General features: G+C 43.4%; 1 protein-coding gene across 1 annotated transcript; it reads left to right on the top strand.

Moving 5' to 3' along the window:
* Positions 1-613: 613 nt before the first annotated feature.
* GPRC6A (G protein-coupled receptor class C group 6 member A) lies at positions 614-16,709 on the top strand. Its single transcript, XM_090031438.1, has 6 exons — positions 614-807; positions 1,498-1,801; positions 3,964-4,791; positions 10,638-10,850; positions 14,234-14,357; positions 15,586-16,709. Exons 1-6 carry the CDS (start codon positions 614-616, stop codon positions 16,707-16,709), a joined length of 2,787 nt encoding a protein of 928 aa, XP_089887564.1.
* Positions 16,710-27,101: the final 10,392 nt, after the last annotated feature.

Raw genomic sequence — 27,101 nt, 5'->3', positions numbered from 1 at the left:
CGCTTATTAAAAAAGGTTGAAAACCCCTATTTTACACCATGATGTTAAAAGAGAACAACTGTGAGCAAATTCAGTCTGTCGACAACTGCTTTCCAGGCCTGATCAAAATTGCACCGAATTCAATAGGATTCTCTCCATTGTATTTGAATTAGATCCTCAGAGAACTTCATGTTGTTTTTACTGGGATTTTACAAGGCTTCTTATACTTACATTAACCTGGGCAGGAAGCTGTGCTTACAGAGGCACAATCCCAAATTTATACTAAAATATTTGGCATCTGTTTCATATACAATTATCTAAGAGTACAGAGCTTTTGTACCCAGAACCCAGCCTACAGACTAATCTGTTTCAGGGTTCCTCTCTCTCTCTCTCTCTCTCTCTCTCTCTCTCTCTTTCTCTCTCTCTCCTGTTTATGGTAGCATCACTTTAGTGGCACTGTTGAAATAACACAAGCCATTTGAATTAAAAGCAAGCATCAAGTGAAGTGTGACTAGCTTTCAATTCAGACTTTTTTTCTTTGCTGCTGTTTACAGGTGAAATAGGCACAAGAGCTGATGGTACTGCAGCTAGCTTAACTGGCTGAAGGCAACTAGTGAGGAAGGGAAACAGAAACATGGCATTAGTTGGTTTGTTGATCCTCTGCTTTGTGATTAGCTTTGATATGTCCCACTCTTGCCAGAATGCTGACGACTTTGTGGGTGCCAGTTCTCCTGGGGACATTGTTATTGGAGCTTTATTTGCAGTTCATAGGAAAATGCTACATCCAAATGAATACTCCATAAGACCGGTGTTTCAGAATTGTGTTGGGTGAGTAATTTTGCAAACACTGCAGATGAAATACCAGAATGATTTTGCTAATATCAGTCATGTAGTTTCCAGACTAGAAGACTCAAACACTTCTCAGTAAATTGCATCTCTCAATAAACTACTTCTTATAAAGAGATGAGTCCAAAGCACCACTCGGTGGAATAGGGTAGATAATGCATAGAGTATGGCAAAGACAAGTTTACTAGAAGATATTATGGGCCAGGTGCATTTGAGGGATGACTCTCTTTTTGTTCACTTGGCCTTATGTGCAGATTTAATCAAATAGTGTTGGAGCTTGAGGGTGAGCAGCCTTTGTATTTCAGTTATTGGTTTCATTTTGATTAGTTGTTATTTGCCTAAAGTATTCTGCTCTGCTACCATGTATTATTTGGAATGAAATAGCAGTTAGAAATAAAATGGACATAGACACATTCATGGAAATGTGTCCTTTCGTCTTAAACCTGAGGCAAACCATCCAATATCACTGTGAGTTTGGGGCTTGAAAAAACCCAAATTCTGAATAGAAAAATCAGTTGAAACTTTTAGGAGTTAACTGGTTTGGCTTCAGAATTATAATACAAAATTGAAGGTTTTAACATTGGTGTAAATTTAATAAACTGTCGCAACTCCAAACAGTTCTCCCCCCCTTTCCTGAAGATATTAATTTTAAAATTGTGTTTTTTGTGGCAGTTTTGAAATTCAGGTGTTTCTTCAGACCCTGGCAATGATACATGCTATTGAAATGATCAACAATTCAACACTATTGTCTGGAATTACACTGGGCTATGAAATCTATGACACTTGTGCAGAAGTTACAAAAGCCATGGGAGCAGCTGTGAGGTTCCTGTCTAAATTCAACACATCCAAGAATGAGGTTGAATTCAAGTGCAACTATTCTGACTATATACCACGTGTTAAAGCCGTCATTGGAGCCAGCTACTCTGAAGTAACAATGTCAGTTTCAAGGCTACTGAATTTGCAACTAATCCCACAGGTAGAAGGAATATTATTATTTTGAATGCAGGATCAAATTAGCATTGGTATAAATAGGAAGAGCTCCAACCAAAGTAAATGGGAGTTGCACATGTGCATGCCAGAGTTGGATTTGGCTCAAAGGCTTCCTAGGGTCTTCAGGAATCAATGGGGAAGATGCTAACCTGACAATATCATATGTATTATAGGATAGAAAGCTGCAGGACAGTGAGGCATGATGATTGTTGAAAACCATGGAACTAGTGAGCAAAGGGAAAGTGATCTGAAGTCTGTTGTTTCCAGAGATATCAAGCTTGGCCTGAGGTGATTTTGCTACTGTCTTGTCCTCTGCTGCAAGAAAGATAAAGTTCTAGTTTGAAGAGATTCAGGGTCTGGCCAAATTGTGCACAGGGTGGAGTCAAAGACTGCTGGAATATATGGCTCCCCAGCTTCACTGCATGTCTTCCCTAAACATCCTTCTCCATCCTCAGCACACCCCACATACAGGGAGTGGAACAGGTGAGACTACTTAGATGCTGAAATTTTGGCATGCATATAAGTACCTGCCTTTGGTACTTGTGCTCCGTCAGACTAAAAGGATGGAGTTAAGGCCAGGATCTAGTATTGACCATGTTAAGGGAAATTCCTTCACACTTTAGCGTGCTGCACCTGCTGCTGAAAGTAGAGCATACAGCATTTTGGCTAGAAAGTAGGGTCACAGTAAAGAGATAAAGACATAGTAGTAACGTGGAGTCCAGCCAACCACAGTAGTAAGTAATGGTTATGCTCCACGCCCAACAGATGTAGCAAATATTAAACTGAACACTCCATCTGATCTTATTCAAAAGCTATCTTATAGTGAACAAAATCTTGCACTGTCACAGGCAGTGTGTGAATTAAGGGGAGGTTCAGAGGCTGAGGCCCCCCCCCATAAGAAATGAGAGCCCCAGTTTGAAAATCAACCTGGGGGGTGGGTCTCTGATTGGATTGCTCCATCACTTCGGTGATCTTGTTATCAATGAACCATAAGACCCAGGAGTTACTTCCCTTTCAGCACACTTCACTTCTGGTAGGAGGTAGGAGATACTGTCTCTACAAACCATTCTTTCTTGTCAGCTTTAGCAAGCAGAAATGAAGACTATTCTTAGCCCTGGCCTGGCCTGGTGGCTAGAACACGTTGCTGGGGAGTGGGAGATGCTCTGCATGAGGAGAGCCAAGCACTCTCATCTCCCACTGCCTGGGCAAGTGTCCCCACTTTTAGGTAGACTAAAAGGTAAGTGAGTTGCTGCTCTTCCTTTCTGTCACACAGTCACTAAACATGTGCTTAACATTTGAGGGGTTGCACAGGGTAACAGGCTTTCCCTGGTGGAATAAAAACATCTGCTATACTGGTGTGGACCTCTTCTGAGCATGCTTAGAAAGGTAAGGTGAGGTACAGGACATCAGAGAGAAAAGAAGAGGAAGCAGGTTCTAAAAGCCAGGTAAATGCCCCCAAATGCCACTTATGCAGCCAAAGTTAGGCACCTAGTTGCCCGTACATATTCCAGGAGGCTGCGCCAATGTGCTGTGATTACAGCACCTCGGAGCAGAATTGACTAATTGAGTCTGCTGGAGCATGGTAATTAGCACACTCCAGCCAGCCTTTGCGTCTTGTGTATCAGCATCCCTGCACTTCAAAATGGCAGTGGGGGCACTTTAACTAAAGCTTATTTGACAAGTTTTAAATAAAGCACCCCGCCACCATTTTGAAGTGCAAGAACGCCAATAGACAAGACGCTTTGGCCCTTTAATTTAAGGTGCCCACTCCCAGAGTACATGTAAAAATGCCCCTAAGTATTACCTGCCTGAAAGAGAGCTCAATTTGAATCTAGGCATCTGGCATACTTGGGAGCAGTAAGGGGTAGGGAGAAGACACAGCGGGCCCATGAAGTGGCAGAGCTGCAATACAATGTTTTCGTTGACTCTGGGCTACTCAAAAAGTCTCCAAGAGTAGCCTGTGACAAGCGCCTATATGGTCAGAGGCAGAAAGATGGCTTAGAGCTACTTCTATCTTTATCTGTATCAAGTTCACATTTGGAACTCCTATTGGGGCAACCCTAAGCACATTAAAAGAAAGCAGTTGTACTGGCTTTGGATCTCTTAGCATCTACTCAGAATTTCTGTAACTACTCTGTCTCTTTCTAGGTGAGTCAGGCATCCTCTGCTGAAATCCTCAGTGATAAAATCCGATTTCCTTCCTTTCTACGTACTGTGCCCAGTGATTTCTATCAGACAAGAGCAATGGCCCGATTGATCCACATGTCTGGGTGGAATTGGATTGGAATCATAGCCACTGATGATGATTATGGACGCTTTGCTCTGGAGAGCTTTGGGATACAGGCCATGGCGAACAATGTCTGTATTGCTTATAAAGAGATGTTACCAGCCTTTCTCTCTGATAGCACCATTAATGCCAAAGTCAATCAAGCATTTGAGAAGATTATCAAGGAAACCAGGGTAAATGTAATTGTTGTTTTTATGAGACAATTCCATGTGATGAGACTATTTCAAAAAGCCATTGAGAGGAACATAAATAAAGTCTGGATTGCAAGTGATAACTGGTCAGCTGCTGTCAAGGTTAGCATGATTCCCTACATCAAGCGCCTCGGAACAGTGGTGGGATTTGCGTTCAAAAGTGGAAACATATCTACGTTCCATTACTTCTTGAAAACTCTGCATGCAAAGCCCATGGAAAATAACAAGTTTCTAAATGAATACATGCTACTTTTGTCCGCCTGTGCCCATGTAAAGGACCAAGAATTGAATAATTGCATTTCAAATTGCACCCAGGAGAGTTTAATGTACAAGGCTGGAGAAAACAATCAAACCTTGAAAGATGATTTTCTGATTGCCAACATTGAGCCTGGATTTATCCACAGTACTATGCTGGCAGTCCAAACTATTGCATATGCCATTCGAGAGCAGTGCCAGGACAGGAACTGCAAAAATCCCTTTGCTTTTGCTCCCTGGGAGGTACGGGTAAATTTTTCTTTGCTGTTTCTTCTATATGTATTCTTCATTCCCTTGTATTTCTTCCTTGCTTCTTACCTGAGTTGACCAGCCAAACACTTGTGTCTTCTCTCACTGAGTAATCTAGTCTACTTCCTGTTAAGTCCCTTCTTTTTCATTGCCTATAGATCCATCATCCTGGATACAAAGAATTATCTAACTCAAGTGTGGCTAACTGGTGGTACACTTGCCACAAGTGGCACAGACAGCCTCTTTGTGTGTCATATGGCAGATAGGGAGAGGGCAGGCAGCACAGCAGCATATAGAGCAGAAAGCAGAACAGCAGATCAGGCAGGGAGCAGAATAGCAGATTGGGCAGGGAGTGCAGGAAGCAGATAAAGTAGCAGATCAGGTCAGAGAAGGGGATCAGAGTGTCAATCAGGGACCTTTTGATTGAAAGTTAAAATGATTTATTTTGTGTGTGTTAATTCTGATTTCTCCTGCTGTTTCCTCTGCAAAACCATCCTCAAAATATAGATTCTAGGCAAACAGAGTGAGCAATGGGAAAACCAGACACTATGTCTTAAGGATAGGTGAAGTACATTGCCTAAAATTTATCTGTTTTCAGGATTGTTTTGATAAGGAAACAGAAGGAGAAATCAGACCAATAAATCTGACCTGACCTTTTTACCCAAATACCTTGTCAGGACTATTCACTTTTACACACTTTTACTTAGAGAGTTAAACAAAGTTCATTCAAAAGGCAAACAAACACTGGTGCCCCCTGACCTGATGTGATTGCTTCTTCCAGAGCAGAACAGGTCAAACCAAGATAGGATGTAAAGAAAACAACAAATATCAATCTCCTACATAAATGGCCAAATTCAGACATGGGAAAAGTAGATATTATAAACTCCAGTGAATTTGAACTCTCATTATGTCTCAGTTTAACTCAAAACCTAGTGGAATAGCTAAAGACCCAGATCATGTGGAGAAAGAGATGTGACTTAACCCTTTGAACTGGTTTGAAAGTGTATCCCACAAGAATTTATACTTAACTATACCAAAGAATATATAGATAAAATTTAGACAGAAACTGAATCCTGGCCACAGAACCATGTACTGAGGAATGAGAACATCAGGGAAGTTTCAATCCTTGCAATAATTATTATAACTAATAATAATAAATTAGACACTTCGATCTGAAGTTCTTATAACCAGTAATGAACTGGGGAAGAGGGGGAGAGATAACCAGGGGAGCTGCCCCAGGCATTGCCTTTGTAGTTGGACACAAAAATAGCCACTGCCGTGGCAGACTGCACTGCTGCCATTGGCACCATGGCAGCTGGCACTGCCCTGTACATTGCGGCTGCCCTGCTACGCTTCAACTAAAAATGTATTGTAAAACTCTCTTACTGTGTCCCCTTTTGAAACCAATGATACACCTTGTAGCAGGGCACTAGGGTGCCTGCTACTGAATGGTAGCGAATGGGCTCAGCTGCCACTCAGCAGGGCAGCAGGTGAGAGTTACCATGGTAACAGAGTGGGTCAGCTGACCACCAGGGGGCAGGGCCTGGCCTTTATAAACAGAGAAGGCTAAGGCCAGAGGCAGTTCCCTCCTGGCAGCTGCAGGAGCAGGAGCTTGGTGGGAGAGCTGATCAGACAGAGTCCGGGGTTACAGCCTGGCTACTCTGACTGGCCACATGATGAGATGGGGTCTGGCGAAGAGCTGAGTGAGTGCGGACTTTGGGTTACAAGCCAGGAGGCTTCTTGTGTTTGTGTTATAGCCGTTTGGCTCATGGTTTAGTTATGGTTATACCGGAGGACCGGGTAAGGCTGTAGGGGTGTGAGGAGGCCTCACGGGGGCCCCCCAGTACTTGGGGGTTCCTGGTGCCCATTAGGGGCACAGCAAGTGGTGTCAGGGTGGCACGGCATTTGGTGCCACAGTGGGCACGGCGGGAGAGTGCTGGAGAAGCACTTGGTGTGTGTGGTTGGGATCCCAGCCCTCAAGGGTGGTTGCCCAGTAGGGCGCATGACCCAGAGGAAGGGTCAGGGGGCCAGGCACGGCTACGGGCCACCTGAGGCCCGAGCGCAAGAGGCGCGGCGCAGTGCGGGAAGCGTGGCATAGGCCCCGAGAGGGCAAGGGAGCGTGAGAGGCATGGCATAGGCCTGAGAGGGTGAGAAGCGCAGCATAGGCCCTGAGAGGGCGAGGAAGTGCAGGAAGCATGGCACAAACGCAAGAAGCGCGACATGGGCCTCAGAGGGGGTGAGAAGTGCAGGAAGCGCGGTGCAGGCCCAGAAAGCGTGTGGCACAAGCGCGAGAGGAGCGGCATAGGTCCAGAGGGGGCAAGAGGCCCCAGAGAGGGCAAGGAGCGTGGGAAGCACAAGACAGGGCCCAGCGGGGGGGGGGGGCGCTGCCAGGTGTTTGACCAGCCCAGAGGCGCCAGAAAGGGGCACCAGTAAGGAGCCCCAGAGTTCAGGGGGGCAGTGAGGAGCCCCGAGAGGCAGAAGGGGTGGCAAGAGGCCCCAAAGGCAGACAATGGGCCATGGCATAATAACATGGCCCAGGATAGATTACACCAGCACCATTGGCGAGGCTTGGGCTGCAGTGCAGGGGAGGAAAAGGAGCCGCAGACAGCGCCCCCGTCATCGGGGCACACACAAATGGGCAGCTTCCCCCTAATTCCAATTATCCATCGTTTATAAATAAGATCAAGGCGTGGCAGACAAGAGTAGGCAGGCGATCGGCCCATTACAGGGGGGCGGAGCCGCGTGTCCAGAGAGGCTCCGAAAGTGGCACCCCTGTCACACACCTGAAGTACAGAAAGGTCACATGATGTGCCCAGGGACATGGAATAGAAATTCTGCACAGTGGTTATAATCTCCTGTTCCATCTTATACCATGACTATAGGAGTAGACTATGTCCAACTGGAATGTAAATGTACAAATTAGAACCCCGTTTAGACACTCTTGTAAAATGGAGGAAAATAAGGTGTGGATGACTTCATTAATAAAATAAATGATGTTTGTTCTCATGGCTCAGTTTCATAGCCATGGCATTTGTGGATGGCATTATGCTATAATGATATAATAGTCTATTGCAAAACCATGGCTTCCAAACCAGGACTCCAAAGAGATGAGGCTTTTCAGTAGACTTGAACTGAACCATCCATCCAGACCTCATTCTGTTGACATTAATTTAACCTTTCACACCTAAAGTTTTTACGCATGCCAGGTAAAGTAGGTAAAATTTCTGTCTAAATTAAGAAGCATGGAATCAGTGACTGTAATATTACTGACAGGTCCTGCCCTCTGGGACAATGATGAATGAATGATGGGTGCCTTAACAAACCTTTAATTTGAGGGCGGAAACAGACTTTGCCTTTGTGCTGCCAGAACATTTTTTATGGCAGAACAAATGCCAAGCAAACAGATGGCCGTGCCCGCTGTCGTGCCACAAATGCCCGTAGTTTGTGGCAGCAACACAGGTGGTAATAGTTTCTGCTGCTTTATTGCAGCAGATGTTTGCTTGCTTTATGCACAAGCTTGGGCAGCCCAGAGATGCTTGCACTTTCCAGGTGCCCCAGGCAGGCACCTCTGTGGCTTGAAGCCCCAGATCCTCTGTACCCTGAGAGTTTCCATACAGGATTGGGCCCTTCAGTCCCCTAGAGACTCTGCTCAGCTTTCCCCTCTTACAGAGACACACCCTGGGAAATCTCTTTGTAAGCAGGGAATCCCAGCTTTCTCTGCTTACAGTGACACACCGCAAAGATTCCTTGGGGCACATCTCTGTAGGTGGAGAAACTGGGTTTCAAAGTTTAGAGATGTGCCCCAGGGAATCTCCAAAGCACATATCTAAGCTGGGTTTCCTCACTTAGAGATGCACTCTGGGGAATATCTGAGCTGTGTCTCTAAGTGGGAAAATTTGGGGTTCCCTGCTTACAGAGACCTGCTCTAGAGATTGCCAGGGGCACATCTCTGCAAGCAGGAAACCCTGGCTTCCCCCTCTTCCAGAGGCACACTGGGGAATCTCTGAGGTGTGTCTCTGTAAGCAGGGAACGTGTTCTTCATTGTCCCACAGGATCAGGCCCCTGTCTGGCGCACAACAATAGGCGAAGTGTATTTTGCTCATTGAAGTGAATGCATCCTGCCACAACTAATCCACTTCATTAGACAATACCAGTTTATAGCCTGAATTTCTGTGATGAGAAAGGGTTAAAATTTTATCCTGAGAGAATCAGACCAGTGTTATACTATAAAACCAATTGTCTTAATATAGAACTTCTGTTCTGATACTTCTTCTAGCATACAAAATACAACATTGTCAGCTGCTGTTGGGCAATTCAGCTTCCATAATATGAATTAAAAAGAATCACATAGGGCTGTGGTGTCAATCTTAACTGGCCCTCCAGGCCAGATATAGGCTACTGGGCTCCTTACAGGCCAGATCTGGACCTACTAGTGGTGGTGAGGCAAGTGGCAGTAGCACAGGGGCTAAGGTAGCCATTACTGCCCCCTACATGTGTTTCCAAGCTACATGCATTTCCAACAGGGCTCTGTACCCAGGAATTGGCTACACGCATCATCCCTACTCACCCTGCCTCTGAATTCTTGGCTTCTCCAGGAGCCTCACAGCCCAGATGAAATGGCTCTGCAGGCTGGATCCAGCCCAGAGGCTGTATTTTTGGCACCCTTGACATAGGCAATTTACCATAGAAACATGGATTTGAAGCTCTGGCAGCTGGACAGACTTGCAATTCTGGTAGTTTCACAAATTTAGAAGCAAAGAACCTTGTCCAAGAAAAACTTTTTTCAATTTAACAAATATTCTGTGTGAAATGTTACCCACTAAGTCTTCTAATGTTTAAACCACAGGACCAGATAACAGATGCAGAAGGTGCTGTTTGCTATATAATACTCAAATCAGAAGGAGCCCGCTATTCAAAAGGCATTTCTTATTTGGGGTATCCGGCCTGAGGCAGCCAGAGTCTAATATTCAGTGTTGTTGAATTTTGAATTATTTAAGGCTCAGCCCCTGTAGGAAAAGACCAAGTGTCTCTAAACCTAAGCATCTAGAAAACTGAGGTACGCAAATGGATAGTCTACTTTCTACTTTTGAAGTGTTAGGACTCAAGTTCTTTGTAACTTAGGCCCCAATGCTCCTTTCATGTACACCAGTGAAATTTAGAAGTATTTCCCCTAAACTACACATTAGACCGGGAGTTACCATTATATTTGTGCACATGACAAAATAAATTGACCTAATCAATGTGTTTTTCAAAAGACTAGTTCCTTGATTTTGTTCATACAGAACGTGGAAAAGCACAAATATTTTAATGACTGACAAGAATATTAACTTCAAATATCCTTCCCAGCTCTAGGCATTAGGTGACTCATCCTAGGAAGAAGAATAGTTTCAAAAGCTAAAGCTTCATACAGACTTGAACATGATCAGAGCTTTGGGTAAGATTAGGTCTGGATCCAATTTGCATCCAAACTTAGCCCATCTCTAGGTTGAATGTAGCCACACAACAGCAGCTGGCATCAGGGCAGATTTCCTACAAAAAGAATCATTCTGAAGGCCTCTTTATCCCTTTTCAGCATGTAAAACTACATTTTTAGGACCATAAATCAATATATCTTAAGGCCATAGAGGCTGCTTTTGCTATCTAGTCTCATCTCCTATATCACATCAGTTTATGGGAAGAGGCCAAACTAGAAAATTGTAATGGTCCCTTCTGACTTTAAAATCCCTATACACCTAAAAAAAAGTAGTGTTTTTATCTACATGTGGCCATATAAAAAGATCAGTTGTTCCAAGTTGAAATGGTATTGACGTGTGCCATGTTTCTTATTTTTACTGCTATAGCTTCTTGAAAAACTGAAGAAAGTCAAAATAACTGACAGTGAAAAAGAAGTTCATTTTGATGTCAAAGGAGACATGAATACTGGGTATGATGTGCTCCTCTGGAAGGAAATCAATGGGCAGATGGAGATCACCAATATGGCTGAATATGACCTGCAGAAAGATTATTTTATCTTCCCAGATGAAGAGAAAAAAAATGAATTTGTGAATTTAAAGGTATTTGGCACACATGCTCTTAGTTTGTCAAACAGTGGTGTGTAGAGTTGCATATCTTCCTCTGGCAGTATCTTGCACTTCTAGTGTGTATTAACGATTAATCGTTCATGGGCTTACTATTACTAACAAAGATTCCTCCTAACTCTCAGGCCTCAACTATCCCATTACTTTTATTAAAATTCTGCCACCCTCATATACGCTAAGTAGGATTTGAATGTGAGAGTAAACTCACAGTTTTCAACTGAAATATATTTCAAATTCCTCCAAAAGATGTTTCCCTATCAGTTTACCCATTATGTCTGTCATACTTTAAAGTTCTTATGCATAATCCGTATCTTCTAATAGAACAAGTCACTATATAGGAACATCATTTTTATGGCACATTTTTTTTTTTCAGTATTAGGGGTCTTATATAATCAAGTTGGTTCTGTTACATAATCAAGTTGACCCTGCAGGGTCAGCACAGCTAAAAACAAGTGAGTTAGATTACATTTCATTTTCTGTATTATCCTACTGCCATAGTAGCACTGTATAGCAGTTTCAACCATTTCCATCTGTCCATTCTCATTTCTTTCAGTGCCATCACACAGAGGTTATAACTTGATTGTGCAACTGTGATTGAACACCTATTCTGTCCTACCAAATTGTTATTACTGATAAGGCATGCAATTTCTCTTGGGAGAGTTGCTGCTCTTCCAGGAGAAACCACAAGTGTATACTTGTTCATGCTTTTTCTCCCAAAGTAAAAATGGCTGCTCCAGGAGGAAAATAACCTAGGAACAACCTGGGTTAAATCACTCCCAGGAGAGTGAATGTCTGTACATGCTTTGGCTTCTCTCAGAAGAGAATATAATCCTCCAGAATCCCTCTTCCCCCCCGCCTACAAAGACAGTGTGTCTCTTGCTAGATAGACTCTGCTTCTCCAGCAAAGAGCAGAACATGCCCCTTTACAATCCCCACATTGTGCTTCAGGGAAACACAGGCTGACCATGGGTAGTCTGGGTCAGGCAATCAGGACTGGCCTATGCACTTGCAACATCTGTTGCCAGACAGACTAAGGGAACCTGCAAAGCATTCTAAGATGTTTGCAGAGGGTCCCCCCTGTCTACACAGTGGCAGCACTGTGGCATCTCCACTCTCTAGGGCAGCAGTTTTCAAACTGTGGGGCACACTCCCCTGGTGGGGGTGAAGGAACATGGTGGGGCTAGGCACAGTGCAAGGGGACACGGGCAAGAAGTTTGCAAGAAAGTGGTGTCACTGCAGCCACATGAGGGAATGTGGGGTCTGTAAGCCCCAGTCAGGCTCCTCCAGCAGGCTGCTACACCTCTGGGAGCCCGATGTGGCAGGTGCACAGCCTAGAGCTCCAGTGGGGCCATTGCAGGAAGCGCTGGAGTGGCAGCAGATGGAGCCCACCCCACGGAGCCAAGCTGAGCCCCAGTGGCTGCTAGGATGAGAGGTGCCCTGTGCCTGACTGCACTGCTTTGGGGGGTGGGGGAAAGGGAGCCAGCAGGAATGTAAACAGAAGTGTAACTCAAAGGGGGACTCAGCTCAAAAAGTTTGAAAACTGCTGCTCTAGGGTCTCAATACCCAAATATCTGTACACACTGCTCTGGGTAAATTTTTCTACCAGGAGAACAAAACTGGGAGAATTCTCCAGGATTATTGGAATGTATGTACCTAGCCTATGATAAAGGAAGGGAAAGACAGAAGCCTGCATGAGGTTAAGGATCAAATGTTTAAAATCAGCAAAATCCTGAATCCAATACGGATTTAGGCACCTAAAATGTATGCAGTTCTCCATTCAGCGGGTTAGACTTTCATGCAAGGCTCGATGCAGGGGTTTCTACCACCTGGGAAGCAGAGTCTGCATCCCTGAAGGCCAGCAACTCTGCCTTTTCTTTTATTCTTTTATTTTAAAACATGGCCAGAGAAAAGCAGCTGTACTTTTCGGAAGTAGTTTAAGGTTAAACATTCACGAAGGAAGTGGGAGATCCAGATTTAACATCATCCTCAGAATATGTCTGTATTCCTTGTTAAACTGTCATTCAATAAAATACAGATGCAGTCCTCGGAACAGAGACAAACTTTGCCCTTTTTCAGCTAAGTGCCCTAAATACCAAGTTACAGAGAGTGGTGTCCTTTTGCATCATCTGTCCTGTTCTCTCTTTGTGGCTAACAAGTTGGTTTCTACATAACTTTAACAAGATGGCTGAGGAACATTCCTCCTGTCCTACAGCCTGGTACTAAGGGCATTCCTTTGGGGAGGTGGGAGATTTGGATTTGAATGTCTCAAGCTGTTAAGAGAATTGAATTTGAGTCTACTGTGTTGTATCACCACTGGAATAATATATTAAATAGAACAGTGCCCCTACATTTTGTGTGGAGCCCAGCCCTGTAGTTGTATGCTGTGGTCTGGGGATGCCTGCCAAATCAAACCCTTGGATGGTGAAAGTTCTAGGTGCAACTTCAGGTACTTGGGCAACTTCTAAGTCATAAATATGCCTATGTACTTTAAATGCCTCTAGAAACAGGAATTGGTTGAACAAGAATTTTCATAATTGCAATATGGATGTAGATGCCTGAATTCCTTCTAAAATTCCATTGAAAGCATGGAAGTGTTAGAAACCTAAGTCCATTTTTAAGCAGACAGAGGCCAGATCCAGACGTGCAGGCACATGTTGTTTGTGGCACCACAGACCTTTTTCTGGCACCACAAACCACATGCCTAGCACATTAAAATGTGCCCTGCACTGCAAATTTGCAGCACGGGGGCAAAATTTACTATCAGGAAATCCCAGGAGCAAAAAACCAAAATGCTGCAAAAAAAAGCAGTGCAGCACATACCACAGGAGTGTGGACTAGTAGATGCAGTGCTGGCCAAAGGGTTTCCCCTCTTCTAATTCCACCCTGGCTCCTCCAGCATGTTGGGACCTGGAAGGAGTAGGGAAATGGCAGTTTCTCCAAAGCAAGGCACTTTACCCTGCACCAAAGTACACGTACAGGGGTGTGTGCAGCTTTCTGCTGCTGATTTTTGCCACTGCAAAAGCAAACCCCTGCATGTGGGGATACACCCAAAGTCAGTATTAAGGCACCTAACTTCTACTGATGTGAGCTACTTGCCTAGGAATCTGCATAAAAATCAATGGGACTTTTCAAAATCTGCCCACTGTTTTACTGGTAAAGCACTGAAATCCAATTAACATGGAATCCCACACTGGAATGTTATAGAGTTCTTTCCAGGATCTTTGAAACGTCTTTTAAGTTCAAAAACTTGATCCAAATGTAGAATGAGCTGAGTGTTGTTTATTGTAAATTGAAAGTGTTCTCATGAATTAATTGTGCTTGGGCTGCTTTTTTTGTTTGTTTTCTCCACAACATTGCAGAAATTTCAGTCAAAATGTTCCCAGGAATGCAGGCCAGGGCAAATGAAGAAGGTTACAGCAAGTCCACATACATGCTGCTATGAGTGTGTGTATTGCCCAGAGAACCATTACAGCAATCAGACAGGTAAAGAACTGTGAGTCAAATAAAGAGATCCATACAGTTGTTTTAAGTATATACAGCTATGTGCTTTGGTAACTGGAAAATAATTTTGTAATGAGCAAAATATATTTGTATATGTTTACATGATTTTCAAAAAGCAATTGTATGTTCCAAAGATAAAGCAGCTAAATGCCCCAGCTGATCAAGGTTGATATGTGGGTTCAGGAGGAAGGGTATGAGCTACAGTAAGATGGAGGGTGTTCTGGAAGATCATGGGTTGTCCCCTAGATTCTTGCTCCCACTGAAGCATAAATTTCCTAACTGCACTGGTCTCTAGCTGCTTTACCAAATGAATAGTACACATTCATGATGATCTTCTCAAAGAGTTTCCCTAGTATTGAGGTAAGACTGACAGGCCTATAGTTGCCCAGGTCCTCCCTCCTCCCTACATGCTGGAGACAGTACTGAGTAATGCTTGACCTGTAGCCTGGTGGTTAGAGTACTATGCTGAGAAGTCAGTGAACTACAGATTCAAATACCTTCTGGGTGAGGAGTAGACCTAGAACCTGGGCAAGGGCCCTAACCACTCAGCTAATGGGGCTGCAACATAAGAGTAGTCTTCTTTGCCCCCCTTTCCTTTATTTCTTCTGGGACTTACCCTTAAAGATATACATAGCTGAAATAGAGTTTGAAAGAGGAAGGAGCTAGATTGTTTCAGTGGTAGCAGATGACAGGACAAGAAGCAACCATCGTAAGTTGCAGCAAAGGAAGTTTAGGCTAGGTATTAGGAAGGATTTTCTCAATAGGAGGGTACAGGTTACCCAGAGAGGTGGTGGAAGGTTGGAGGTTTTCAAAATTCAGCTAGACAAAGCTTTGGCTAGGATTATCTAGTTGGGTATGACCCTGCTTTGAAGAGGGGGTTGGACTAGATGATCTCCTGAGGTCCCTTCCAAACCTAATTATCTATGATTCTATAATATTTACCTGTCTCATGCATAGCCCACTATTCATGCTCTGTAGTTGTGTAGATGCTTATATGTCCACATTGCATAGGTATCAGAATCCCAAACTAAGTTTACCTGCCAAATATGCAATTCCTGTTCCTGAAAAATTGTCATTTACTTGCATAAAGCAAAATAGAATTCTGTCTTACATTTCTCCTGCTTGAGAGCTCTGAAAAAATGTTCTGTCTCCAATAATCTGTTTAGACAATGTGGGTCTTTTAAAGTGATTTCCATTTTTCCCTTTTTAGATATGGATCACTGCTATCTATGCAACAACAAAACTCATTGGTCCCCTGTGAACAGTACTAGATGCCACAAAAAGACAGTACAGTACCTCAGCTGGAATGACTGGTTTGCTGTTTTGCTACTAATCCTCTCTGGACTTGGGGTTGTTTTGATTGTTATAATTACTGCAATATTTACTAGATACCTGGACACCCCAGTAGTAAAGGCGTCAGGTGGTTTAGTGATCTGCTATGTTATACTCCTCTGCCACTTCTTCATTTTTTTTAGCACTGGCTTTTTCATTGGTGAACCAAGGGAATTCAAATGTAAAACAAGGCAAGCTCTCTTTGGCATAAGTTTTGTCCTCTGCATCTCTTGCATTTTAATGAAGTCACTTAAAATTTTACTGGCCTTCAGCTTTGATCCCAAGATTCAGAATTTCCTGAAGTCTCTCTATAAGCCTATTCCCATAGCAGTGACCTGCACTGGAATTCAAGTTATTATTTGCACTTTCTGGGTAATATTTAGAAGCCCTTTTGTTGAACAAAATTTTTCCATTCGAGAAGTTATTATACTGGAATGTAATGAGGGGTCTATTGTGGCTTTAGGAATCATGTTAGGTTATATAGCAACTCTGGCTTTTATTTGCTTCATATTTGCTTTTAAAGGTAGGAAACTACCAGAGAATTACAATGAAGCTAAATTCATAACCTTTGGCATGCTCATTTATTTCATAGCATGGATTATATTTATCCCCGTCTACACAACTACGTTTGGCAAATACCTGCCTGCTGTTGAGATCATTGTCATTTTAATATCAAACTATGGAATTCTCTGCTGCACATTCCTTCCAAAATGTTATATCATACTGTATAAGCAAGAAGCAAACACCAAATCTGCTTTTCTCAAAATGATTTACAGCTATTCTTCCAAGAGTGCAGGCAGCCTTACTGTTAGTCAGATTTCTTTGGAGACCAATTGTCCAGTCTCACAGTTTCCAATCACAAACTCTTGTTGTAAATCAGAAAAAATCTCTGTGAATGGCAGCTGCCATTTTCAGATGCCTGGGCAGAGATTAATAAGAGGGAAATTATCTCCAAAAAATGTAGCTGGGATAACACCCAGGAAGAGGTTGTCTAGCATTTGACTATGGAACACTGGCCAGATAGGGAAAGAACCCTTTTAGTGAGCCAGGCTCTTGGTCTCCTGTCTTTCTAATCTCCCTAAGGACCCTCTCCAGCCTCCATAAGGTGTAGTGTTCTGGTATGCAGGAAAAAACTGCAGCTGGACATCACTAATTTAGGAGATGCTTCCCTAACATGCAAAAGGAAAGCATGCCCTTTATTTTACAGAAATAGGAGAGTGAAAGTGCTCAAATAATATGGGACTGGAAGGGACTTGGGGGCATGGAGTTTAGTCCCCTGTCATAGCTGGCCACCACATCATATCAGCCCTCCAAAAACATATGCCACTGTACTCCATGGTAAAATAGTGACTGTTTTTTTCATCCCAACTTATCACTACTCTTGTGATTAGAACCCTTCTGATTTTCAGTCTGATTTTCACCTGAGCCAACACTGCCCTTTGGCTTAAATACCTCTTCTTCTTTCCCCTAAACTCTTTATCGAGAGTAATCATATTTCCTCTCGGACACAATTTTGTCAGGCTAACCACAGCAAACTCTTTTAGTTTCCTCTAATAAGGCAGTCTCTTATTCCCTGCTGGCCCTTCTCTGCATCTGTATAGATTAGACTGAATCATTCTTGAACGTGGATGCCCAGAATTCCAAACAGTATTCCAGATGTGGTCTCATTAGTGTCTTGAACAATGGCCTTAAATTTCCCTATACTTATCATGGAAATGAATAGTCAAGAAGACAAACCAATTTAAATATTAAGGACAGCTATGTAACTACAGTAATCTTTTTCAGTGATAACAATTCCCTCTACCCCCTCCCCTCCAGTAGCATAGTTATAGTTCCAGTGTGTGACAAAGAAAGACTCTATTAAGACAGAGGTATTAAACTCATTTTGGGCCCTTGGTTGGATTTGGACCACAGGACTCCTTACGGACCAGATCCAGCCTGGAGAATGAGGAAGAGACAGTGGCCATAGCCAGCATGGCAGTGGCAACAACAGCCATTGCAGCAACAGCAGCACCTACTACATCCACCGCAGTGTCAGTGGCCACTGCAGTGGCAGTGGTAGAAGCCATGGTGTCCCAGGTGGCTGCAGGGTAACTAAGGGATGTGTTGGATGGCTCTCACTCACCTCTTGCCACTGATGCCCATATCCACTGGGACGCTGAGGCCCCAGGTCCTGCAACAGGCCATGTCCCCTCCTAGCCATGCCTCCAAACTCTCCACTTTACTGTGCTGCATCCAGCTTACAAATCATGTGTTTTACACCCTTGAATTAAGGGAAGCTGCCCCAGATTGCTTGTCCAGAGCTGTTGTCTTGTTCAAAGATGGTAGAAATCGGTATTCAAATTTGTTATTAGCATGCACTTAGCAATAAAGAATTTTCTTAAATAAATAATGATGGATAACATCTATGCAAAAAGAGGGCAATCTTACCTTTTGTAGTAGTATAAAAGGCTGATTTTGAAAACAACAAAACAGCATCTCTGACACCCAGCAGTAGCACAGATGTTAACTAATATTAATTAAAGGTTTGTCTGTGTGAGAAGAGCCTCTGCTGCCTAGGTCCACTAGTAGAGCCCCCTGGTAGATATGCAGTGTACTCTGTCAGAAAGGGTGCATCCAGATGAGCATGCACATTCAGGGACATGTGTTTGCCATGGCACAAATAGCAGCAGCACATATTTGTGCCACTGCTTTGTGTCCCAGGGCACGCCCCTGCACCTGCACTTCAGTGCATGCCAAATTGTCCCAGGTTGGGTAGGGGAAGCTGGGGTTGTGCGGGCCTCTCAGGACAGCAGCAGCACACAGTGCCTGGCCAACAGCCAGAACTTGGTTCTGGATGGCCAGGCTCTTTTTCTTGTGTCTCATGCTACTGCTGTGTCCACTGCACCACTTCTTTTGCCAGCAGGATCTCCCAGTGATGCTCCTACTAAAGATTGCATTGCACTGCATGCAGTTTGTGGCACCTCAAACAGCTTTGAAGTGCTGCAGACTGCACATGTGTGCTCGTCTGGATGTGCCCAAAGAGTTTTCTGACAGTATAACTACATAACCCCTCTTACGATACAGGTTAAGTGCTTCTTTTGTCTTGGTTTCAAAAACCCGGAGTTTTACTGGCATAGCTCTGTCAGCAGGTATGATTATTTTGCACACTGGTGAACAACAAAACTTATGCCAGCAAAATTTTGTGGTGTAGACCTCGTCTAGGACTGTGAAGAGTACCACGTTTAAGTTAGTAGTGCCACTAACTTGGAAAATGGAAAATATTATTTAATATTTTTATTTTTGTACTGTATGAATGCAATATTATATTAACTTCTTACATATCACGTCTGGACTCTGGTCCTTATTCTCACTTATCACTGTTTAAATAATGAATCATTTCACGTGATATCAAAATCAAGTCCACTGATTCTAGTGTCACTTATAATAATATATATTAACAAGCTATTGTACATAAAATTAACATTGTCATCATGTTTATACTTTTTTCATACATCTGAATTTTCAGGAAAATTTGTGCTGAAACAGTGCATGTGTTATATTAACCTGATTATGGATAACATATTCAGCTATCAAAAGATCCAATGAAATAAGTTTGTCATATAATGCTTAGCTGAATGTGTAGAAGGAATCTGAATTGTAAAATTTCAATTTATGAACACTTGTGTATAACTTCTGAGCCTAACTCTAAGAGTATGTGTGTATGTACATTTAACTGTAGATATGATTGCTGCTTTTGTATTATGTGTGAAGAGTACTGTTTTGAATGTGAAGAACTGTAGTATGTAAATATGTAATTGCAGTTGGGTGCCAAATTTCTCAAAAAAGGAAGAAACAAAGCTCATACTAATCTGTTCTTTTTTCAGAAGCTGACATCTTCAGAAGCAAATGGGTAGCCTACTAGAGCATGTTTGAATGTTACCTTGCATATATAAGGGAACAAGATCATTAAAGTCGTATTGTTTTTGAAAGTAGTGTCTTTATTTTGTTCCTTCTTTCTCCCAAGGCTGAGCTTTGGCTCAGCTCGGCATAGTAATACTTAGTTTTGATACAGTGATTTTCACTCAGATCTCAAAATGCTGTTCAACTGCTGAATGTTGCATCCCCTCAATTCACCAGGTAGTGATCATCCTCAAATTGAGGGACTGCCAACAATGAGTACAACAACACTGAAGGGCTGTGTGGAAGGAGAAGAGCTATGGGGGTAAACATGTTGAGGAATGAGAGCCGTAAGAGCCATACGGTTGCCGAGCTGTGTGGTAACTTGTGGAAGGATGTAGGGTAGGCATAGAGGGCAATCAGTCATGTTGGGGAGCATAGGGGTAAATAGGGATGTGGTAGATTTTATGGGGAGAGCACAAGAGAGACATGAGGCAGAGCTGGCAGACCAGGGAAAGGGAAGGAGTTTTGTCCTGATGAACTTCCAGTGCTCAAGTACATCAGCTCCTTCCTCCCTTCCTACCAGCCCTCCCACACAGCTCTGTTCCAACCAGGCATTCCCTCCACATTAACCCTTTCTCCCCAGCCCCATGTCTGCCCCCCTAGCTACACTTACTGTGCAAAGAAGAGCTGGTAAGTTTGACAATGTAGCTGAGAGGAGCTGACAGTTCTGCTGGCTACTGTTGGCAGAACTATGGAGGTTGTGCCAAATGATGTTACATGATGTATGATCATGTCTGTAAGTGACCCATCTGTAAGAATTTATCACATTGCATTTAGATGAGGCTTATCAGGTTTGTAGGTCTGTGAGTCCTGAACTATAGGAAGATGAAAAAAGCAATACCCTGAGGAATCTTTATGTGGTAGTATAATGAAGTAATAGTTACCTAATGCTCATAAATAAAATAATGCCTCCCATCCTAATATCCTGTTAACCAAAAAATACTTTCTCTAATTCAGGAACCTATTTAAAGACAAAGCACAAGATCTCTAAAAGAGTAGGGACCCCTTAAACACATGTTTATGGCACAAGAGCACCAGTGTATGTTACCCGACTAAGCTCTGATTTGGGAAGGAAAGTTCACTCACATACTAAGACATGCAATGCCTTTAGATAGCATGGTAGCATAACTTAGTGTGAGTGACTGGGGCACCAGCCCTGGGCGCCAACTTAGTAGGAGCACCAGAATGGCACCCTCAGCCCTGTGGAGTCTACGCCCTAGCAGCCAAGTACATGGACATGGCATTGCTGCTGTAGGAGCAAAACCCGGGGTGTCCATCCCATTCTGCAGAAGCAGCAGCTGGGGACTGTTTTTGAGTCTCAAGAATAGGTAGGGCTCCCCCACCACTCTTGACACCTCCCCTCTTTCACCCCCACCCCTATTCATTATGCCTTTGAGATAACTCCTGCTGAAATTTAGGAATCAATAGGAATTTAGTATTTAAGCATATGGACATGTGTGACTGATCGTGAGAGTTCTAGAGTTTTGCATTTCTTTTTGTCTCAGACCAACATGGCTACCAAATGCATCCCTGCAACATAGAAGATGCTGAATTTTAGCTGATTTTGGATTTAAACTTCATTGCTGACCAACAAGAAAGATTTCTACACCTCTCTGCCTGTTTGCCATCTGAAACCACCAGAGAAGGAATCCTTCCTTATCTGCACAACAAAAAGCAACTCACAAAGACACACTCATGGACCCAGAGGAACAGACTTCCATCTTCAGCTTCCTCTGTGGAAGAACAAAGTTTATTTCCTACCTATGAAGACTTTTTACCATCTTTAATTTCTCCTGAGCTTGATGAAGGGTGTGAGAGCCCGAAAGCTTGCAAAAAAAGAAATGTTTTTTGTGATTCCTTAGTTGATCTAATAAAGAGTTACCATATGTCCACGTTTTTCCTAGACATGTCCTCTTTTTTGGGCCCTGGTTGGGAGCAGTGGGCAAGGTGATTGGCTGCCAGGGGTCATGTGCTCCCTGCGCAGCCCCAGCCAAGTAAAGGGACACTGTGTGTGGGTGTGTGTGTGTGCAATGCGGGAGCTGCTTGAGCAGCAGGGCTGGGGGGAGCAGGGCTGCGGGTTGGGAGTCAGGGGCACTGGCAGCCTTGGGGGTAGGAGGCGGTGGGTTAAGAGTAAGGTGGGGCTGGCAGGGCTGGAGGGGGGACAGGGTCTTAGGAGTGAGGGGCAGAGGCAGGGCATTGGCATACCATGCCTCCCCCAATCATATGTCCCTCCCCCCTCTCCTTCCCATCTTCTCCCCTCCCTCTCACAGATGCTAGAAATCTGGTAACCCTATATAAAGGTATCATCTCTTAATCAAGAGTTGTAGAGTTTTGCATTTGTTTTTGTCTCAGACCAACACAGCTACCAAATACATCCCTGAAACATAGGGATTTCAAATTTGACATTATATTTTCCTGAACTATTGACAGTTCAAGAACTCTGTCATTTAGACTCCTTTTACATGGTATAAAACAGCCTAGATGTGTTGTTGACCTTCTGGGCGTGCTCCAAACTCACTTTTTTAAAGCAGCTCTTGTGGTAGGGTGAGGGTGTTCTGCAAAGTGGAATATTACTTTGAGCTGCTCTATGGGTCTACTTTAATTACTGTTCTCTACCTTGTTGTGGAACAGAAAAAACTGCTTCACAGTCAGGGTGACCAGACTGTGGAATAAACTCCCTCCAGAGGTGGTGTAGTCACCTACCCTGGAGGCTTTCAAGAGGAGACTGGACAGTCACCTCGCTGGGGTCACTTAATCCCAGTTGTCTTCCTGCCTAGAACTGGGGGGGGGGGGGGGGGCGGACCTGATGATCGGCAAGGTCCCTCCCAGCCCCTAACAATCTATGGATCTATGAACTTCAGGTATCCAGGTTGTAGCCATATAGGTCTAGAGGAAAAGGCAATCAGGACTCATAGTAGAGATGATATCTTTTATTGGACCAACAAGATTTTTGCAAAAAAAATATTTAATTGCAAGCTTTTGGGCAAAAACACCCTTCATCAGGCATTGGAGAAAAGATTGTAAAAGTTCTCCTGGGTAGAAATGAAAGTTCATATTTCATAGGATTTCACAGAGGAGTCAATAGATGGAAAACTCCTCTGGGCAGTTGCCTAACTTAGCTTTTAAACCTTCACGAACAACCCTCTCACGCAACTACAAGGTTCAAGCCCAAAGCATCAAAAACACCTTAACATTCCAGGGGAAAGGGGAAAAGAAAAGTTGGCTTGACTAAACTGAAGCCTTTTATTTTGATACATTTGAAACATTGTAATGATTCTGGCCTTTTTCAGCCTTTAAAATGAATTATATGAAAAATAATAAGCTTTATTTCAAAATGAAAAATCAGACCGTTCCATTTTAATTTGTCAGAATGAGACATTTTAACCTTAGCTATGTTTCTGTTCACAAAATTGAGCTTTGAATAAAATATCTGAAAACTGACACTTTTAGAGCACTTTTAATTCAGTGAAAATAGTTTCTCTCCCTCTCTCTCTCTGTGTCAAATGTGTGACAAATTTCCAAGCTCCTCTGTTTTTAAACACTTGAAGCACAGACAGAAGTTATGTTTGTTGCATGATCAACCCCCTGAAAGCACTCTACAGCTGTGCTGTGACATTTTGAAGTGTCTTAGGGAACTTGTGTTCCCTAGGGTTAGTCTGTCATGCGATCAGAGCCAGGCTGCATCAGACTAGGAAGGGGAGGAGGGATAGGGTAGAGGGAATAAGCTGTTAGCTGGGGTTTGCCCAGTGTGAGGTGGAGGGAAGGCAGGTGGATTGGAGTCCCAACCGCCCTCATAGCCCTCCCCCAGTCCCCTCCTCCAGCTCAAGCCAGGTAAACCCCAGCTTGCTCCCCCTCTCTCCCTATAGACAGCTTTGGAGCTGGGATGGGGGCAGCAGGGCTGGGGGACAGAGGTGGCTTCTTCGCTACAAGCATGCTCCTTGGGCTCCTGCAGGCAGGCTTGATGTCTCTCCCCCACACGCTCCTCCCCCGACCCAGCAGGCAAACATATATGTTGGGGGCGGGAAGAGTTGCTCTAACTCATGGCACTTTATGTAAAGTGCCATGAGTTAGAACAGGGGCCTACATGTCTGTCAGCACCCATGGAGGCCAGACCATTCTTTACCTAAGTGTGATCCTATTCTATTCTGATTAGGTTCCAAAAAAACCATTAATACAGGATGTAGGTGGATTTTTCTGCTGCTTGCTTATTTTTTGTGATCTTGTCTTAAGGCTAAGATGACAGCATGTTCCAAAAATAGATGCATTCATGGGTTTTTAGGGACTCAAGGGTGAAATAGAAGCCAGATACATGGAGTCAAATCTGGCCATAGTTCTCAAAGCAGTGCACTTTGAATTTATTTAGATCTATAAGATCCACAGAGACTTGCTTACCTTATCCTTCAGTGGTGAAGAAGACTTGGAGAAAGTCATTGGTTACAACCCAATAGTTATTTGCAAGTCAATAAAGCCTATAGAGCCTTTAACTTTGACCCTACTTGCTTGAACACAGGCTTTTAATGTAACTCTTTTGTATTGCTGCCATCTAATGGTGTATTACTGTTTCAAAGTTTATTGTTATGCCCCTGTTAAGGAAGTTTTACTACTGCCTTAGTCACTGCAGAAGTGAACTGTCTCTTTGATACCTCAGAAATACTTTTATTGCACCATTGTGTTTTATTTTTATTGGTATGTGGATGGAATATGTATATGGAATAAACTGGACATTCATAATTTAGAATGTTTCTTGAGCTTCTAGTAATAATGATATATGTGGTATCAGTAAAATGGGTTACTGTAAATGAAAAAATTACACTAAAATTACAGAAAAAATTACAAGTGTGTTCCATATATCTCTGTGTTCCTATTTGATTCTGATGTGTAAAAGATGAAGAAAGACATGCAATACATAAACTTGCTTGAATGAAGGGACAAATGCAATGAAACTGATGTTATTCAACATTTGGTAGCTGTGGACTGGCTGCCAGAGGACTTTCTAAAGAAATTAACAATTTTGCCCCAAAGCTGATGAGCAGATTATGAATTTGGTTAAATCTACAGAAATTATTGGTACACATGATCTGTTGGGGGTCTTCCACTACTAGCTTTGTTACTTGTCAACCAAAGGATTTAGTGGCAAAGGGCCAAGGAAGAAGTGATGGCATCTCCCATTAGTCTTTCATCATATGCATATTTACAGAAAGTATTAAGTAAGTATACCACAAAATAGAAAGCATGTAAGTAGGGGTGAGTGGGAGTGGCATGGGGAAGTATCTACAGCATGAAGACATCTGGTGGGATAAACAATCATTCAAACTCTAGCCTATGCTCAGGTTACTTGCTCACAGGCATTTTCAAACTGTTTCCAGTTTTTCAAAACACACTTGATTTCATGATGTATCTGATGTGTTCTTTCAAGATGTGTGTCAGTTCAGACACAGGGGTTCAGACACAGGGGTATATATGCGCCATAAAGCAAAAATTCCTGCTACCTGTGCCATTAAGCAGTCCTGTGCAGAACATAATAAACATTGCTTTTTAGGTGGAAACTAGACTCAGTAGGAACATTCTTTGACTAAATGAAGTGTATTAAGGTAGGCTGTTCTGTCAAAGCCAAAATATGTAGGCTTCAAAAGAAAGAGTTAAGAGATCTGCACATGCCATAACCAGGTGTTCTGAGTCAGCAGAGCAGGAACTTGAAGTTGAGACCCTCCTATCCCAGGACAGAAGCCTAACAAGCAGGATGTGGGAATTCTCTGTCCAGCTCTCTCTCTCACTGAGAAAGTGGGGAGTCTTGCAACTGGGAAGCTGGTGTTGAGTTTTTAACATTGATGGAATAGGTATACCATTTGGAGAGGACACTTTCTGTGAGGTAGACTTTATAGCTTGTGGTCTAAGGATTTGTTTTCCTACTTCGCAAAAAGTGGCTTGAATGTGGTGTGTGGTATGCTTTTTTTTTTCTTCCTATGGCAAGAAAGCAAGGGTGCAGAGAAATGCACTCTGCCCTCCACATGGGGTTTTCATGACCACACAGGTGTACTGTTATAGCTGATGTATATTTGATCCCTCTTAGAAAGTTTTACTAGAAGGAAATGTTGCAGTAATGTTGCTGCTGTCCATGGCAGTAAGGGTGGCACTTTCATTGCCTCCCATAGCCACAAATGGACACATGCTTCCTTCCAGCAATCAGTGGACCTCTGCCAACTAGGGTATGGTGAATAGCCCATGATCTTTAGGAAAAAATCACCAGCAATCTTTCAGCCCTAGCAGTATACCCGTATTCACATGGCCATGTTTGTGAAGTAAAGGAGTAGAAATTCAATCTTAAGCTAAAGGTAGCCCTGACATTTTAACTTTCTGAAAGTCTTGGTGCTTGCACCTGTCAATTTTGTGAGCCTCTAATATGCTACAATACTTGTATTACACCACTACTGTTTGCTGGAAGGAAGAAGGTTTGTGTGACCCATGAAACCCTCTTTTAAATAGCATTTCTACAATTTCTTGGTCAGTTCATACATGCTAGAACCTGACTAGTTCTCATGGATTTCTTCTTTTACTGAGTGCCCCTTAGTGTCAGTGATTCTTCCTAAAGATCACAGACTATGCACCAGACCCCAGATATTTGTGTAATATCTTTTTTTGGACCAACCTGGCAATCCTCTATAGATAATAAGGATGCTCTTCTCTGGGGGGAGGGAGAAGGGGGAGGAGGAGGAGGAGGAGGAGGAGGAGGGGCAGAAACAGCCCCTCTGGCAGCCTGCAAAGGAAAAGCCAGGATTTCCCACATTTTTCTCCTTGAAAGGAGAATCCACTTTTAAAGTTTGTTCACCACCCTTTTGTATATTCCCATGACCCACTTTTGGGGGTGACCCATGGGTTGAGAAACGCTGTCCTAAGGGGTTGCCTCCTGGGACCTTCTTCCCTTGCCAGACCTCTACCCCCAGCATGAATGAATCCAGGGTTGCCAACTCTCATGATTTTTTACATGAAGTCTACACTTCAGAAATGTAAGCAGCGTAGCTCTTTCATAGATTTCATAGATGTTAGGGCTGGAAGGGACTTCAGAGGATCAAGTCTAGCCCCCGGCCCCAGAGGCAGGAAGTCAGCTGGGGTCATAGGAGATAAGCATCCAAATGCTTCTTAAAGGAGTCTGGAGTAGGTGCTTGCCCTACCTCTGGAGGGAGTTTATTCCAGGCCTTGGACAGTAAAGAAGTTTTTCCTTATGTCCAGCCTAAAACGGTCCTGGAGGAGTTTGTGACCATTGGACTTTGTTATCCCTTGGGGCGCTCTGGTGAACAGATCTTCTCCCAGATCCTGATGTACTTATAGGCAGCCACCAGGTCCCGCCTCAGCCTGTGATTTTCCAGGCTGAAGAGCCCCATGGCTCTCAGCCTTTCTTCATGAGGCCTGTTTTCCTGACCTCTGATCATGCATGTGGCTCTCCTCTGGACTCTC

This window comes from Crocodylus siamensis, chromosome 1, assembly GCF_052110815.1.
Source record: "Crocodylus siamensis isolate JL-2025a chromosome 1, ASM5211081v1, whole genome shotgun sequence".
Taxonomy (NCBI): domain Eukaryota; kingdom Metazoa; phylum Chordata; order Crocodylia; family Crocodylidae; genus Crocodylus; species Crocodylus siamensis.
The sequence above is the reverse complement of the archived record's forward strand: the minus strand, read 5'-3'. Positions and strand labels throughout refer to the sequence as shown.

Coding starts and splice junctions, on each gene's coding strand:
- GPRC6A (XM_090031438.1), top strand. CDS start 614: ATGGCATTAGTTGGTTTGTTGATCCTCTGCTTTGTGATTAGCTTTGAT. Junction 1,802..3,963: donor ATTTGCAACTAATCCCACAG/GTAGAAGGAATA, acceptor GTCTCTTTCTAG/GTGAGTCAGGCATCCTCTGC. Junction 4,792..10,637: donor TTGCTTTTGCTCCCTGGGAG/GTACGGGTAAAT, acceptor TTACTGCTATAG/CTTCTTGAAAAACTGAAGAA.